Source organism: Scyliorhinus torazame, chromosome 21 (assembly GCF_047496885.1).
Source record: "Scyliorhinus torazame isolate Kashiwa2021f chromosome 21, sScyTor2.1, whole genome shotgun sequence".
NCBI classification, from domain to species: Eukaryota; Metazoa; Chordata; class Chondrichthyes; order Carcharhiniformes; family Scyliorhinidae; genus Scyliorhinus; species Scyliorhinus torazame.
In genome coordinates, this window is record NC_092727.1 from 85,891,669 (window position 1) to 85,909,050 (window position 17,382).

General features: G+C 45.7%; 1 protein-coding gene across 10 annotated transcripts in view; it reads left to right on the forward strand.

Moving 5' to 3' along the window:
- The window catches only part of LOC140398384 (formin-like protein 1), a 383,709-nt gene that overhangs the window by 148,172 nt on the left and 218,155 nt on the right, over window positions 1-17,382 (forward strand). For all 10 annotated transcript variants that reach the window (XR_011937470.1, XR_011937471.1, XR_011937472.1 and 7 more), the window contains exon 2: window positions 1,920-2,003. Coding sequence is in view for 7 of the 10 variants with exons in the window: in XM_072487008.1 (XP_072343109.1) it covers window positions 1,920-2,003 (84 nt within the window). In the remaining 3 variants the exon portion in view is untranslated. The remainder of the gene's footprint in view (window positions 1-1,919; window positions 2,004-17,382) is intronic.

A 17,382-nucleotide genomic window follows, 5' to 3' on the forward strand; every position in this document is an offset into this window, starting at 1 on the left:
GCGTACAGGGCAACCCCTCTGTCCACCGGTATGTCTCCGGCTCAACTCCTCATGAATAGAGATATGCGGACGACTGTTCCAGCCATACACTTACCAGACCTGGATCAGCTCCCACTGCTGCAAAATGTGCAGCAACTCAGGAACCTTCAAAAGCTGACATACGATGCTCATGCTACCGATTTGCCTGTGCTCTCTCCGGAAGATGCTGTTCGCATCAAGCTGCCTGATGGAGGCTGGTCAGCTCCAGCTGTTGTTGTTTGACAGGCTGCTCCCAGATCGTTTGTAGTTCGTATGGCTGATGGCTCCATTGTCAGGCGCAACAGAAGGGCGCTGCGCAAAGTTGCCTGCCCACCACCAGATCCTACTTTTCCATATGTTGTCGTGCCTCCTCCGGACACCTCGCACCACGAGGCCACCAATCTGGCAGCAATCCTGCCTGTCAAGGCGCCGTCGTCCTCACCTCCACCTCTCAGGCGATCGACAAGGATCAAAGGGAAGCCCCAAAGATTGGACTTATAGATATTTCTCTTGTAAATTTTGTTCTGTATCTGCACGCTAGACACCTCTTATGTATATATTCATCCACTCACCATTCAATATAAATAGTCATACATGTAAATACAGTCGCATATGCTCCAAGCAACCAACATTTTTTTTTAAAAGGGGGGATGTCATGATATGCACTCATGCACATAATGAGATACAGCCAGGCAGTGACAGACACCCAGTACAGCCAATCAACACACAGGACAGAACACAACCAATCACCAGGCAGAACACTAGAGGGTGGTCTCCCACTATAAAACACACGAGGCATCAGCACTGTGCCTCTTTCCACTGGTGACAACTGTAGTGACAGTCAGGGTGTATATATCAGTCAGCACCATCTACACGTGGCTCAGAGCTAGTTTGGTCTAGTTAGTTATAGTAAGCATGCTTAGATTAGTAGAGTGTCAAACCCACAGTGAACTGTGTGCCCTGCTTAACAAAGTGTATTGAAGTAATATCACAGATTGGAGTCTACTTTCATGTACAACTGCATCCAGTTGCAGTCCGTGTTTCCCCAGGTGAATAACACAACATCCCCCATAACAACTACCCTGTTACTTTCTCTCCTATCCAGAATCATCTTTGCAATCCTTTCCTCTACATCTCTGGAACTTTTCAGAGGCCTATAGAAAACTCACAACAGGGTGACCTCTCCTTTTCTGTTTCTAACCTCAGCCCATACTACCTCAGTAGACGAGTCCTCATCAAACGTCCTTTCTGCCACCGTAATACTGTCCTTGACTAACAATGCCACACCTCCCCCTCTTTTACCACCTTCCCTGAGCTTACTGAAACATCTAAACCCCGGAACCTGCAACAACCATTCCTGTCCCTACTCTATCCATGTCTCCGAAATGGCCGCAACATCGAAGTCCCGGTACCAACCCATGATGCAAGTTCACCCACCTTATTCCGGATGCTCCTGGCGTTGTAGTAGACACACTTCAAACCACCTTCCTGCCTGCCGGTACACTCCTGCGACCTTGAAACCTTACTCATGACCTCACTACTCTCCACCTCCTGTACACTGGAGCTACAATTCAGGTTCCCACCCCCCTGCTGAATTCACAATGGTTGCAATATCATTCTCTAATAAACTTGAGAATTTCTTGTGCTTTCAGGTACAGAATGTCTGCAGATATCACATTCCTTCTGCTATGAAAGCCCTACAAAACATACAAAACACCTTCTATTGAGTGTATATGGAGCACGAATGGACATTGCACAAATTGTACAGACACTACCTGTCTTACTCTGCATCTTATTATAGTGTTGCAATTGTAGTGTTGCAGTTCTGAATAGAAAGCACTCTTCTTCCATGAGTGACTAAATGATGATTGTAACACTTTCCTCCTCCGGTTTCTTTGCAGAACTGTATGAACCTGCCTCCGGACAAGGTAAAGCTGCTGAACCAGTACGACAACGAGAAGAAATGGGAACTTATCTGCGATCAGGTAACTAGAGTTTGTTCAGCACTTCATTTGCCTATCTACAGTCATAAAATCATAGAATCCCTACAGTGCAGAAGGAGGCCATTTGGCCCATTGAGTCTGCACCGACCCTCTGAAAGAGCACCCCACCTAGGCCCATGCCCCCACCCCATCCCCAAAACTCCACCTACGCTTTTGGACACTGAGGGGTAATTTTAGCATGGCCAATCAACCAAACCTGCACATCTTTGGATTTAAGGGCAGCACGGTAGCATTGTGGATAGCACAATTGCTTCACAGCTCCAGAGTCCCAGGTTCGGCTTGGGTCACTGTCTGTGCGGGGTCTGCACATCCTCCCCGTGTGTGCGTGGGTTTCCTCCGTGTGCTCCGGTTTCCTCCCACAGTCCAAAGATGTGCAGGTTAGGTGGATTGGCCATGATAAATTACCCTTAGTGTCCAAAATTGCCCTTAGTGTTGGGTGGGGTTGCTGGGTTCTGGGGATAGGGTGGAGGTGCTGACCTTGGGTAGGGTGCTCTTTCCAAGAGCCTGTGCAGACTCGATGGGCCGAATGGCCTCCTTCTGTACTGTAAATTCCATGATAAATCAGAGCACCCGGAGACGCAGGGAGAACATGCAAACTCCACACAGAGAGTCATCCAAGGTCGGAATTGAACCCGGTATCCTGGTGCTGTGAGGCTGCAGAATTAGCCACTGTGCCGCCATCGCTTACGACATCAGCTAAGCAGTAATTAAATAATGTAAATATGGCTTGGGTAAATTTTGGATGGATGATATTTAAAAAATGAGATTTAATGACATCCAACAGTTTGCAATTTAGCCTCTATTTTGATGGATTTTAAATGTCGCCTTTACTTTGCAACTCCCACCAGTCTACAGCTCTTCAAAACCTCTCTTCAATTTTTTTATTGCACTTTTTTGGTTGTCAAATTTATCAGGTTTCCTAAGAATCTAGCATCACCAATGTACCTTATGTACAAAAGGAGTTGATATTAACAAGTATTCTTCTCCACTGAGGTTTATAGAATCATAGAGGTTTACAGGATAATTGTGGTCATTCAGCCCATTATGCTTTGGTAGAGTAATCCAACATGCTGTTTTCACTTAGCCCAAAATTTACCTCTTCTTCAAATGCTTAGAAACTCTTTCCTTACAATAGACAATGCTGTCTGCCTCAACTATTCACTACAGAAAAGCATTCTATCCTCCACTAACTTTCCATTTAAAATCTTTTCCCCTAATTTTTCCCCTCACTGTCACATGGCAATTTGTAAGCAATTCCCCAACCAGAAAAATTGGGCTGAACTATCGGATCCTTCCCACCAGTGGGATCTTCCAGTCCCGCCAAACGCGATTAACCCCCCGTTCCGCCGTGGGGGGCTCCCCAGTAGCAGGATGGGTGAGCCACACAAAATGCCATAGACAACGGTGGGACTGGAAGATGCTGCTGCCGGTCAATGGCTAGTCACCTCCGGCATCGGAAAACACGCTGAGGGACGGACGGAAAATCCCGCTTGATTCTCCCTCTCAAAACACTTCATAAGGTTTTCATCTTAAAACCCGCATTAAATCTTCACTGATCTGACGCCCTTTTATGTTTGAGATGAGGAGAACGTTTTTCTCTCAGAGGGTTGTGCGAGTTTGGGACTCTCTGCTTCTGGAGGTGGGGGTCACTGGATATTTTGAAGGTGGGGTTAGATAGATTCTTGTTGGGCAAGGGAATCAAAGGTTACCCGGGGTAGATGGTAATGTGCAACTTGAAACACAAACAGATCAGCCATGATCTTATCAAATGGCTGAACAGGCTGAAGGGCTGAGGGGCCTACTTTGCTCCTATTTTGTATGTTTGTATGATAAGGAATGGGTAATGATATGAGGGCGGCAAGTGGTCATTCATGTTGGTGCAGTTGGGAAACTTTGATTAGTCACGGGGTGGAAATTTTCCATTCTCCTTCATTGTTGGGATTTACGGTGCCGCTGAAAGTGAATGGAGGTTTGGCTGGAACGGCAAATCTTCTGTTGTCGCTCGCAACAGGTCCTGCCACAAACAACGCCGGAGGAGCCCACCCAGGGTTTTCACCTCGTCAATGGGGTAGTTCTCATGTTGGTGAACAATTGGGGTAAGTGTCCCATTCCGGCCTGCCACAGGAATCAACCCGGGTGGGACGGAACAATTCGCGGATTATTTAAAGGTCCATTGACCTCGGGCGCGTCTGTAAAATCCCACCCATTGTTTATATAACAGAACAGGGTACAGAATAGACCAGGCTTTGGATAAGTCATGTTTCCCTCCTTTTGCCCAACATTGGGTGGAATATTCCTATTTTGACACGAAGTGCCATGGTGGCGGCGGGACCTTGAATTTCGCCCATCATGTCAAAAGCAAACTTTATTATTCTTAATAACATTTTTCATTCACTCCCTTTCTGCAAAGGAAAATCATTAGATGCTTTTATGTATTTGTGCACTGGTGGAATTAATATATTCTCCTCATAACACTATTTTGAAAATCAGATCATTATTGCTATACAGCTGCAACTCTGTGGCCTTTAGTAGCTGCTGGACTAATATTTGCAAACGCAAGTGATAATTCGCATGTTCATACCCATCTATAGCAGACCGAATTTATTGAAGGATCAGCTTAATCAACAAAATAATTGGCTGTGTTTCACCATTTGGTGAGTTCCTGAGCATAGCTGGGACCATTGTGAATTTGCACCAGAATATCAGGATGAGAGTAGGGGGATTTCTGAAATAGAAAGACATTGATTTGGGAAAGCACCATTTAATGTGTGGTTTCCCTGCCAACCTCCCTGAAGAGTGTGAGTTTTCCTCAGGTGCAATTCCCCAGCAGTTTTCCAGTATCTTTACCCAGGCAGCCTTTCTCTTTTTTTAATTAAAAAAAATAAATTTAGAGTACTCAATTCTTTTTTGTTTCTAATAAAGAGGCAATTTAGCATGGCAATCCACCTACCCTGCACATCTTTGGATTGTCGGGGCGAGACCCACGCAGACACGGGGAGAATGTGCAAACTCCACACGGACAGTGACCAAGGGCCAGGATCAAATCCGGGTCCTTGGCGCCGTGAGGCAGCAGTGCTAATCACTGCGCCAATGTGCTGCCGCAGGTAGCCTTTTTTGACGTGTGGGCCAAGATAGTGAATGTCCAAGAGCTATTCAACTGTGGCAGGTTTATCAGATGATTCTTCTCTCATCATCAGGTGTTGCCACAATATACAAACAAACAAACATATGGGACGGGGTCTCTGATCTACCAGCCACGTTTCCTGGGCAGCGTGCCCTCGCCAGCAGTGGAATACTCCGTTCCTGTCACCTGCCAATGGGATTTCCATTGTGGCCACCCCACGCTGCAGTGAAACCCATAGGCGTGGGTGTATTGCCAGCGCAACAGAGAATCCCGCCGGCGGAGAATCCAGCCCATGATTTAAGTACAGGAGTAGGCCATTCAGCCCCTTAAGCCTGTTCCACCATTCCATGAGATCAAGATTGACCTAATTGTGGCCTTAACTCCATTTTCCATCTACCGCTGCTAACCTTTAACTCCCTTGTTAATCAAGAATCGATCTACCTCTGCCTTAAAATGTTTCAATCACCCTCAAATCTCCCCGGGAAAGAGAGTTCCAAAGTCTCACGACTCTGAGAGATAAAACGTTGGCCTCATGTCTGTCTTAAATTAGAGATTTCTTATTTTAAAATTATATCCCCAAGTTCTCATCTCTCATATCCTTTCTGCATCCATTCTCAGAATCTTATATGTTTCAGTAAGATCACCTCTTATTATTCTAAACTCCAATGGATACAGTGGTAGGCTGTCCAACCTTTTCTCATAAGGTTACCCCCCATCCCAGGTAGCAGTGGAATGAAACTTCTCTGAACTGCTTCTAACACATTTCTATCCTTTCTTAAATGAGACCAAAACTGAACACAGAACCCCAGATGTGGTCTGACCAACACCCGATGCAACTGAAGCAAAATATCCCTACTTTTACATTCTATTCCTCTTGCAACAAACAATAATATTCCATTTGCTTTCCTAATCACTCACTCTTCCTGCATACTTATCTTTCCTGATTTGTGTGCCAGAACACCCAGATCCCTCTGTACATCAGAATTCTGCAATCTCTCTCAATTTAGATAATATGCTGCTTTTCTGCCAAAGTACACAAGTTTGTTTCACCGCAATATACTCCATCTGGCAATTTTTCCCCCACTCACTTAATCTATTTATGTCTTAGAGTACTCAATTCTTTTGTGTGGTCCTCTTCACAACTTAATTTCCTAACTATCTTTGTGTCATCAGCAAATTTTGTGACCATACATTCAGTACCTTCGTCCAAGCCATTGATGTAAATTGTAAATAGTTGAGATCTAAGCATTTCTCACTGGCACTCCACTAGTTACATCCTGTCTACCCGGAAATAACCCATTGATGCCTAATCCCTCTTTCCTGTTAGCTAACCAATGCTCTATCCATGCTAATATACTAACTGTTACATTTCATGTGGCACTTTGCCAAATGTCTTTTGGAAGTGTAAGTACAGCACATCCACAGATTCCTCTTTATCCACATAGCTTGTTACTTCCTCAATGAGCTCCATTAAATTAGCGAAACATAGAATCCATAGAATCCCTACAGTGCAGAAGGAGGCCATTCGGCCCACTGAGTTTTCACCGACCCGCTGAAAGAGTACCTCACCCAGGCCCAAACTCCTGGCTTATCCCCATAACCCCACCTAACTTACATATATTTGAACACTAAGGTGCAATTTAGTATGGCTAATCCACCTAACCTGCACATCTTTGGACTGTGGGACGAAACTAGAGCAGCCGGAGGAAACCTGACGGAGACACGGGGAAACATGCAAACTCCACACAATCACCCAAAGCCGGAATTGAACCCAGATCCCTGCCGCTGTGAGGAAACAATGCTAACCACTGATATCCCTTTAACAAAGCCATATTAAGCCTGCCTGACTACATTGAGATTTTCTAAGGTCCCCACTATAACCTCCTGAAGAATAGATTCCAGAAATCTCCCTGTGACAGATGTCAAGCTACCTGGCTTGTAGTTTCCTGCTTTCTGTCTCCCTCTTTTATTGAATAGAGGAGCCACATTCGCTGCTTTCCAATCTGATTAGACGTTTCTAGAATCTAGGGAAGTTTGGAAAATTAAAACCAATACACCTACTTCAGCAGCCATTTATTTTAAAACACAAGGATGAAATCCATCAAGACCAGGGGACTTGCCAGCTTTTAGTTCCAATAGTTTTCTTTCCCTGGTGATTGTAATAGTTTAGGTTCCCCCTTCCCTGTCACCTCCTCATTCACAACTATTTCTGGTATGTTATTTATATCCTCTGCAGTGAAGACAGATGCAAAATATCTGTTTGATTTGTCCGCCATTTCCTTATTTTCCTTTATTAATTCCTCCGATTCACTCTCTAGAGGACCAACGATTATCTTTATCCTTTTTAAATACCTGTAAAAACTCTTATTATCTATTTTTATATTTCTATCTGGCTTTCTCTCATGCTCTCTTTTTTAAAATTAATATTTTAGTCATTCTTTACTGTTCTTTAAACTTTGCCCAATCCTATGACCCGCCACTCATTTTTGTGAAATTATATGCTTTTTCTTTCAGTTTGATACTATCTTTAACTTTTTTGATTACCAACAGATAGTGCATCCTTCCGTTAGAGTCTACTTTCTCACTGGGTTGTATATTTCCTGAGCATTCTGAAATATCTCCTTGAGTGTCTGCCACTGCATCCCAATGACCTATTCTTTCACCTCATTTCCCAGTTCACTTTAGCCAGTTCTGTCTTCATGGTCTCAGAATTACTCTTATTTAAGTTTGAAACACTAGTCTTAGATCCACTCCTTTCTCCCTCAAGTTGAATGTAAAACTCAACCAAATTATGATTACTACTACCTAGTGGTACCTTCACAATGTGATTGTAAACTAATCCTGTCTCATTGCACATTATCAGACCTGATATAACCTGTTCTTTGGTTGGTGCTGAACATTATCGTTGCAGCAGGAGTAACTGAATGGTAATCAGGATTGGGATCCATGGCTGGTGCTTTTTTAAATTCCCTTTCTAGCTTGGAGTACTGAGGTCAATTATAGGAAGCAAACTACTTGCCTGTTTCAGTTCAGTAGGTCAGAACACACTGCCACTGCTGAGTATGCGTAGATGTGTGTGTATATAAAATCCTAGAATCCCTACAGTGCAGAAGGAGGCCATTCGGCCCATTGCATCTGCACTGACCCTCTGAAAGAGCACCCTATCTAGGTCCACTCCCCTGGCCTATCCACGTAACCCTACCTAGCCTGCAATCTTTGGACAGTAGGAGGAAACCGGAGAACCCAGAGGAAACCAATGTCGACACCGGGAGAACAATGCAAACTCCACACAGACAGTCACCTGAGGTCAGAATCGAACCTGGGTCCCTGCCATTGTGAGGCAGCTGTGTTAACCACTGTGCCGTCCCAGATTCTGTTTATTTCTGTATAAAGTTGTAGAAGCAGATTCAGTAGTAACTTTCAAACGGAAAATGGAAAAGTACTGAAAAGCAAAATGTACACAGCTGTGGGGGAAGTACAGGGGAATCGGGCTAATGGAATAACTCTTTGAAAGATCTGACACAGACAGACCAAAGGGCCTCTTACCAGTGTAATTATTTGCTATGAGGATATTGCAGATATTTGATCAGGAAGTGTGGATTTGACTGGACTGTGCTTTGTGCACCCCTTCCCTTGCTCCTTGGGGTTAAGTTGTTTGCGACAACTCTGCACCATTTTGACATCCTCATGGCAACCACAGTCAATCAATATCGGCAAAACTCTTTCGGCCAATCAGCTTTTAGTGTTCTATGAGGTGTCATTGAGGTTCGATTTACTTATTGTGATGTGCAAAGTCATGAAAGTATCTATTTTGTGGCAGTGGTTCACTGGCCAGATGATGAGCTCTGGCACAATGGTTAACCAACATACTCCTTCATCCCCCATCAACTTCCAGCATCTCAACGTCCAGGATATGGGAGACTAACGGTGGAGGGGATCCTGCTGGTGGGAAATGATGGTGTGGTTGGTCTGATGAACATTCACAGTGCTGTATATTCCAGTCCCCATTACTGCAGGAAATTGATTGGCTTGGCTGAATTATGACAGTTTGACCCATTATTAATGGGGCAGGCAAACACATTGACAACAGGGAACTTGAAGTAATGTACGAGATATCTCTCTCTTCCTGGTGACACTAGGAAGGGATTTTTCACCTATTAATAGTGGGATATGAAGTTCAACCTCATATTCTGCACTTAAATGGGCCAACATGTTCTGCTTATTACTCTATGGCCAGCTTGGATCTGTATTTTGTTACAGAACTGCAATCACTCCAAATGTAGCACAATTGGGTTGGGAATCTTTGAAAATCAAACACTGGAAGCAGAAAGCTACATGGCTGGAAATGGTCTCACCGTGTGTTGTACTAGGCCACAATAACATTACCACAGAGTGTGCGTCAGTTTGTATTGTTGCACTAATGTAAGGTCATTGGTTTTAACTAAGTATTCATTCTAACAAATTCCACTGTCCCTCTAATAAAGCTGCTGACTTATGCTGGGTGCAGTTGACACATGCCAGCTCCCTGCAGTGCTCAAACTCAAACAGTTATTCTTCAAGTGTAACTCCAGGCCTTGAGTGTCACTCGACTGTTCGACTGTGGTGGGTGTCACAGCTTGGGGGTCTCACTCCCTCCCCTTAACTGGCATCACAGTCAGCCTAGCTGATCTAAAAGCTAGTGAATGCAACAAAGACCAGAGATCAAGGGTGTGCTGCTGTGTGAGGGATAGTGAATTGAGCCCCTGAGCCATGAGGAGCACTTAATTGTCAGTGCCATTTTGTCAAGTACTAAGTAGAGTGTGGAAACCCAAGACCGTAACCTTGATATTTATGGGACAGGGAGTGCAGAGGAAATTCGGAGCTCCTGCTGAATCTAATGGTAGGCTCTTGTTAAATTCTTATTTTCCTGGTTCCCACCCAGCATTTGACATGCTGTTGTCATAAGCGGGAAAACCAGTTGCAGAAGGAAGCATTTGGGACGGTCCTTGGCAAATGAATTGCTGGGAATGCTGGAGATCAGGGGTAGGGGTGATGCATTGGAGGTGTGGGTGATGGGAAGGGGGGGGGGGCAGTCACCAATTGTAGCAGACAAGTCTGAGTGGCAGAGTGGAGGCCAATAGCTTTCCTGAGGGGTCCTCCTGACCAACAAGAAGTGGCTAGTTTCTGAATCTACCGTCTCCCTTTGGCTGTCTGGTTTCCCGAGACTATTTCCAATCGGATTATCATTTGCACTGTGGGAGCCAGATTTAAATCTGTCACTGAAGCTCCCTGCCTCTCCAAGGCAAGATGCTCCCGCGGTTTGAAATCCGCCACATTAAAAACGGCACTGGTCATGTACATGCTCCAGGTGATGTCCCGGAGGACTGGAGAATAGCCAATGTTGTTCCTCTGTTTAAGAAGGGTAGCAAGGATAATCCAGGGAACTACAAGTCGGTGAGCCTTACTTCAGTGGTAGGGAAATTACTGGAGAGAATTCTTCGAGACAGGATCTACTCCCATTTGGAAGCAAATGGACGTGTTAGTGAGAGGCAGCATGGTTTTGTGAAGGGGAGGTCGTGTCTCACTAACTTGATAGAGTTTTTCGAGAACTTCACAAAGATGATTGATGCAGGTAGGGCAGTGGATGTTGTCTATATGGACTTCAGTAAGGCCTTTGACAAGGTCCCTCATGGTAGACGAGTACAAAAGGTGAAGTCACACGGGATCAGGGGTGAGCTGGCAAGGTGGATACAGAACTGGCTAGGTCATAGAAGGCAGAGAGTAGCAATGGAAGGATGCTTTTCTAATTGGAGGGCGGTGACCAGTGGTGTTCCGCAGGGATCAGTGCTGGGACCTTTGCTGTTTGTAGTATATATAAATGATTTGGAGGAACATGTGACCGGTCTGATTAGTAAGTTTGCAGACGACACAAAGGTTAGTGGAATTGCGGATAGCGATGAGGATTGTCAGAGGATACAGCAGGATTTAGATTGTTTGGAGACTTGGGCGGAGAGATGGCAGATGGAGTTTAATCCGGACAAATGTGAGGTAATGCATTTTGGAAGGTCTAATGCAGGTAGGGAATATACAGTGAATGGTAGAACCCTCAAGAGTATTGAAAGTCAGAGAGATCTAGGAGTACAGGTCCACAGGTCACTGAAAGGGGCAACACAGGTGGAGAAGGTAGTCAAGAAGGCATACGGCATGTTTGCCTTCATTGGCCGGGGCATTGAGTATAAGAATTGGCAAGTCATGTTGCAGCTGTATAGAACCTTAGTTAGGCCACACTTGGAGTATGGTGTTCAATTCTGGTCGCCACACTACCAGAAGGATGTGGAGGCTTTAGCGAGGGTGCAGAAGAGATTTACCAGAATGTTGCCTGGTATGGAGGGCATTAGCTATGAGGAGCGGTTGAATAAACTTGGTTTGTTCTCACTGGAACAACGGAGGTAGAGGGGCGACCTGATAGAGGTCTAAAAAATTATGAGGGGCATAGACAGAGTGGATAGTCAGAGGCTTTTCTCCAGGGTAGAGGGGTCAATTACTAGGGGGCATAGGTTTAAGGTGAGAGGGGCAAGGTTTCGAGTAGATGTATGAGGCAAGTTTTTTTACACAGAGGGTAGTGGGTGCCTGGAACTCGCTACCGGAGGAGGTGGTGGAAGCAGGGATGATAGTGACATTTAAGGGGCATCATGACAAATACATGAATAGGATGGGAATAGAAGGATATGGACCCAGGAAGTGTAGAAGATTGTAGTTTAGTCGGGCAGCATGGTCGGCACGGGCTTGAAGGGCCGAAGGGCCTGTTCCTGTGCTGTACATTTCTTTGTTCTTCTTGGCACTTTCTCCATTTTTAACCGTTGCACCATGCTCCACCCCAAACCCCGACCCCTTCCCGCCTGTTATGGGAGGTTACTATTGAGGTGAATAATAAAAAAAATATCCTTTCCTACTCAAGGTTAATAAGTGGTCATTATTAATATATCAGCAAAGTATTAATACTTATCATAGAACCTTGACTAGTATCCTGACTCAGAGTTACAATATCTAGATTATCTGTGATTAAACATTTCACACGGTAGCGAACTCTCAGGGGCTAAGGCTTGTGGCAATCAATATAAATGTGAGCTTTGTTCCCACTTTGTTTTGGTCACAATCCTGTCGTTTTAAGACCAAACTGTCTGACATGCCAATGGATTATTTTGTTTGAAATAATTTGACTGTTTGCGGGCCTGGTCGATACGGATCCGTTACATCTCGAGAAAGCATTGGCAGGAGAAGCCTTTGAAAGAATGGTTTTGCATTTGCTGATTGTTATAGTCTGGGGCATTGCTTGTTTTCCTAATCCTCTCAGTTCTCCCACTTCTTTCCCGAGTCTACTGCATCATTTTGTAAGGCGGAAAGGGGTTTGCAAACGATTATGGAGCTAGTTTGTGTAACGCGGAACTGCAGATAAGAGTCAAACACATTGGAGTAGGTCTGGAGTTACATGCGGACCAGGGAAGTTACAGCAGGGGCTGGATTCTCCTTACCCCAGCCGCATGGTTTTCGGCAGCGCGCCATTCGCTGGCGGTGGGATTCTCTACTCCTCACGCTTGCAAATGGGATTTCCCATTGAAGCCCCCCCACATCGCCGGGAAACCTATGGGCGGCGATGGGTTGATGGTGGGAACAGAGAATTCTGGTCCAGACTTCCTTCCCTAAAGAACATTAGTGACGCAGATGGATTTTTACAACAATAAATGACAATTTCATAGTTGACTCGTTTTCAGTTCCAGAGTTTATTAACTTAATTTAAATTTCATCAGCTATCTTGGTGGAATTTGCCAGACTGGAAGCCAATGCAATTCAGCAAGTTAAGGGGTGATGGGTAAACAAGAATAGGAATGAGTTAGGCCATGGGCAACAGAGACATGAATGAGCTCACATTTACGAAGAGCCCAAAGTGGAAGACTGACAAGGAGAGCATTGGAATAGTCAAGTCTAGATGGTAACAAAGGTATGGGGAACGGTTTCAGCATCTGGTCAACTGAGAAAAAATGGATATGTATGATATGACAGAGGCGGAAGGAAGGAGTCGTGTGGTGGAGAGGACATGAGGTTGGAAGGTCAGTTCAGGGTCTTTGGGCGTACGTCATTGTGGAGTTGGTTCATTGATATCCTTTAATGTGTGGAGAGGGGGCTGACGTTGACCGGGGGCGCGATTCTCCGACCCCCCGCCGGGTCGGAGAATCGCCGGGGGCTGGCGTGAATCTCGAATTCTCCGCCACCAGAGAATCGGCGGGGGCAGGAAACATGCCGCCCCGGTCGGCAGTCTCCCCCCGGCGATTCTCCGGCCCGCAATGGGCCGAAGTCCCGCCGCTGTCAACCCTCGCCAGCCGGCGTGGATTGAACCACCTACCTTACCGGCGGGGGCAGATGGCGCGGGCAGGCTCTGGGGTCCTGGGGGGTGCGCGGGCCGATCTGGCCCCGGGGGGTGCCCCCACGGTGGCCTGGCCCGTGATCGGGGCCCACCGATCGGCGGGCAGGCCTGTGACGTGGGGGCACTCTTTTATTCCTGCCTTCGCCATGGTCTCCTCTATGGCGGAGGCGGACGAGACCCCTACCACTGCGCATGCGCGGGGATGCCGTGAGCGTCCGCTGACGCTCCCGCGCATGCTTCGCCCGGCTAAGTCCTTTCGCCGCCGGCTGGCATGGCGCCAAAGGCCTTTCCCGCCAGCCGGCGGGGCGGAAATTACTCCAGCGCGGGCCTTTGGGGCGGCCCGACGCCGGAGTTGTTCCCGCCACTCCATTACGCCGGATTCCCCCGCCTCGCCGGGTAGGAGAGAATCCCCGCCCGGGTAACTAATCAAAAAGGTGTGGCAGCAAATAAACAGTGGGAAATATTTGCTGAAACAATTCAAAATGTTCAACAAAATACATTCCATTTAATTTACTCAGTGAGAAAGACCAATCCTTGGCTTACTAAGGAGGTTAAGGGTTGTGTTATGTTAAAAGAGGAGGCTCAGAATATTGCTCAGAATATTAGTGATTCTGAGGATTGGAAGTGTTTCAGAAACCGGCAGAGAGCCACCAAAAAGTGGATAAAAAGAGAAAAAAGTTAAGTATGCGAGTAAACTAGCCTGGAATGTAAAAACAGGTTGTAAAAGCTTTTACAGCAATACCAAAAGGAAGAAACAGCTGGAGTAAACACTCATCCCTTACAAGCAGAGGCAGGAGGAGGCATGTGAATAAGGAAATGGCAGAGGTATTGAACAATATTTTGTATCTGTCTTCACAATAGAAGACACATGCCAGAAATAGGGGCTAGTAAGACTGAGGAAATTGAGGTATTTAATATCAGCAGAGAAAAAGCACTAGAGAATCTCGAGTATCTAAAATCCAACAAATCCCCGGGACATGATGACCTACATCCTGGGTTTCTAAAAGAGATAGCTGCAGAGATAGCAGATGCTCTGACTACGATTATCCAAACTTCTCCAGATTCTGGAATGGCGTCTGCAGATTGGCAGTTAGAAAATGTAACACAACTATACAAGAAAGTAGGGAGAGAGAAATCATGGAACTATAGGCTCGTTAGCTTGACATCAGTCATTGGAAAAGTGCTGGAATCCATTATTAAGGGAGTCTTAACAATGTACTTAGAAAAACATAATATTATTAGAATGACAATATGGGTTTTACAAAAGGAAAATTGTGCTTGACTAACTTATTGGAGTTTTTTGAGGATGTAACTAGAAGGCTAGATAAAGGGGAAGTTGTAGATACCATATACCTGGAGTTCCAAAAGGCATTTCATAAGCTGCCACACAAAACATTAAAACATAACTTACAGCCCCATGGAGTTGGGGTGATATATTAGTATGAATAGAGGATTGGTTAACAGACAGGAAACAGAGAGTAAGCATAAATGTGGCATTTTCAAGTTGGCAGACAGTGATGAGTGCAATATCACAAGGATCAGTGCTGGGGTCTCAATTATTTATCATCTATATTAATGGCATAGATGAAGAGAAGAGAGTATCTAGGTTTACAGATTAATCAAAGCTAGGTGGGAATGTAAGCTATAAGGAGGAAATAATGAGGCTGCAAACAGATAGAGACAGGTTAAATGTGTGGACAGCAAGGTGGCAAATGGAGCAGAGTGTGGGGTGATCTGATGTCATAAAAATAGAAAAGTAGAATAATGTTTAGAAGGTATGAAACTTGTAAATGTTGATGTTCGGAAAGACTTTAGTGCATTGATGTAAGGAGCCACGATGGAGTGTGGGAGAAGTGCAGAGATGCGCTGGTTAGAAAGCTTACCTTGCTTCTCCAGCACAACAATCAAGTTCCCAACATTGTTTCAAGGCCCCCTAAACCTCACCCTTTACTCCACATCTACCCCATCATCCCCAATGCCCACCCATTCCCTGTTTAGGGTGCTATCTAAGGGTGCATAGAGCATAGTTTGGAATATGAGAGGATATGGGAGATCTGAGGGAGCGTGGAATGGGTATGGAGCATGTGAGTGTGCAGGTGGATTCATAGATGAGAGGGCATGGGGGATCTGAGCAGGCTTGGGGGGCACTGGAGGACATGGGATGGGTGGAGGGACGGGAGGTGAGATTTAGAGGGCCTTTATACCATGTTGTGAGCTGTGCTGCTGTGTTACAGAATCAAAGCAGAGCTTGCCAACAGCCTACCTCTGCACTCACACTCCTCCCACACTCCATTGCGGTTTACAAACTGCAACACGAACCTGAACCCTGCGTGACAAACAACTTCTGGGTAAGGTTTTGAGCAAGGCACGGGTAGTCCAGTGAATCATTATTTACACAACAGGTATATATACACATGAACTCTGGTTAAACCTCACCCGGTATTCTCTCTCTCTCTCTCTGTCGGTCAGTTCCACACTGGCTGACCATTTATACAACTATAGGTAAGCTACCCCGCCCCTAGCAGGGGAGTTCGTACTCCTCGAGGAGCACGAGTAAAACAATCACCCCGACACTGTACGTCCCATGCTGGTTATTACAAAGTTGTCCATGAGTCGGGCGGGCATTTTGGAAATCGGGAGGGGGCCCGGCTTGCATTTCGTTCAAGGACATTCAACACGTCACCTCAAAATCGGAGCCAAGGCCGGTCAGCAGAGAAGTCTGGAAACACTTTTGGTGTAGACTCGATGGGCCGAGTGGCTTCCTTCAGCACTGTAGGGATTCTCTGATTCTAAATCTACTACAAAGGTTGCACGAAGCGTGGCAAACTCTCTGACAAAAAAAATATGCTGACTAATTTCAAATCCAGAATTGGTTGATGTTGTGCTAGCCTGGTGTATGACAGTAAATGGAGCCAGGGCAGATGGATGGAGTTGGGATACAGATCAGTTATGTGAATGGCCTGACGTTGTTCCGACATGGTGGCAGGCGATGGTGAGATGCGGGTTAGCTGTGATACGCTCTGCGGCTGGCAGGCAGCCCGGTGAACTGGGCGCGTAAATGAATAAAGGAGAAGGCAGCGGACTGTGAGTAAAACCCTGCCCCCTTCATCACCAACAAAACAAACTAACCAGTGGACTAAGCAGCTGCCTCCGAGCACGCTGAGGAGTATAACTGGGACCCATCTAGTTATTAAGCCACGATGCTCAATTTGACATTTTAATTCTCCCTTCACGCACTCCCCCCACACAAACACACACACACTTTCACACTTCCCACCTGGCAGATTGTGTGCTGCATTATCACAGACTGGCGAGATGTCATGTGGAAAAGATGAATTTGTCAGTGATGGAATTAGAAAGAGCAAAGATAAATCCTTCGAAAATGAAGTGTGGGGATTAATGTTATTTTTTCAGCCGCTTGAATAAATACGAGATTTCCCTCTGGAGTTCCCTTATTACCGGTGGCTCAGTGATAAGCTGCAAATGCCTCAGGAGTTTGGTGAATTTACTTTGTGAAGGATTAGACAAACATACAGAGCCCCACAAGCCCTTTTCACAGGCACTGACTCAGAGCCCAGCTGAGGGAGGGTGGTTAACCCAGAGAGACGAGCGGATAACTCTCACAGCTGGGGGTTTCATTGCAGATTAGTCGGTATGCCATTTATTTGCTGACTTTTTGTTGTCTCCCACTCGTGCCCAATGGGCTGGATAATATCATTTGGAAAATAGAGACATTGTGAATCCATCTAAAATGTCAAGGATAGTGACAGCAGTGTGACTATGAAGGAAGATTTGAAAGCATAAAGAAGGTCACATCTGGGATTTCCAAATCCAGG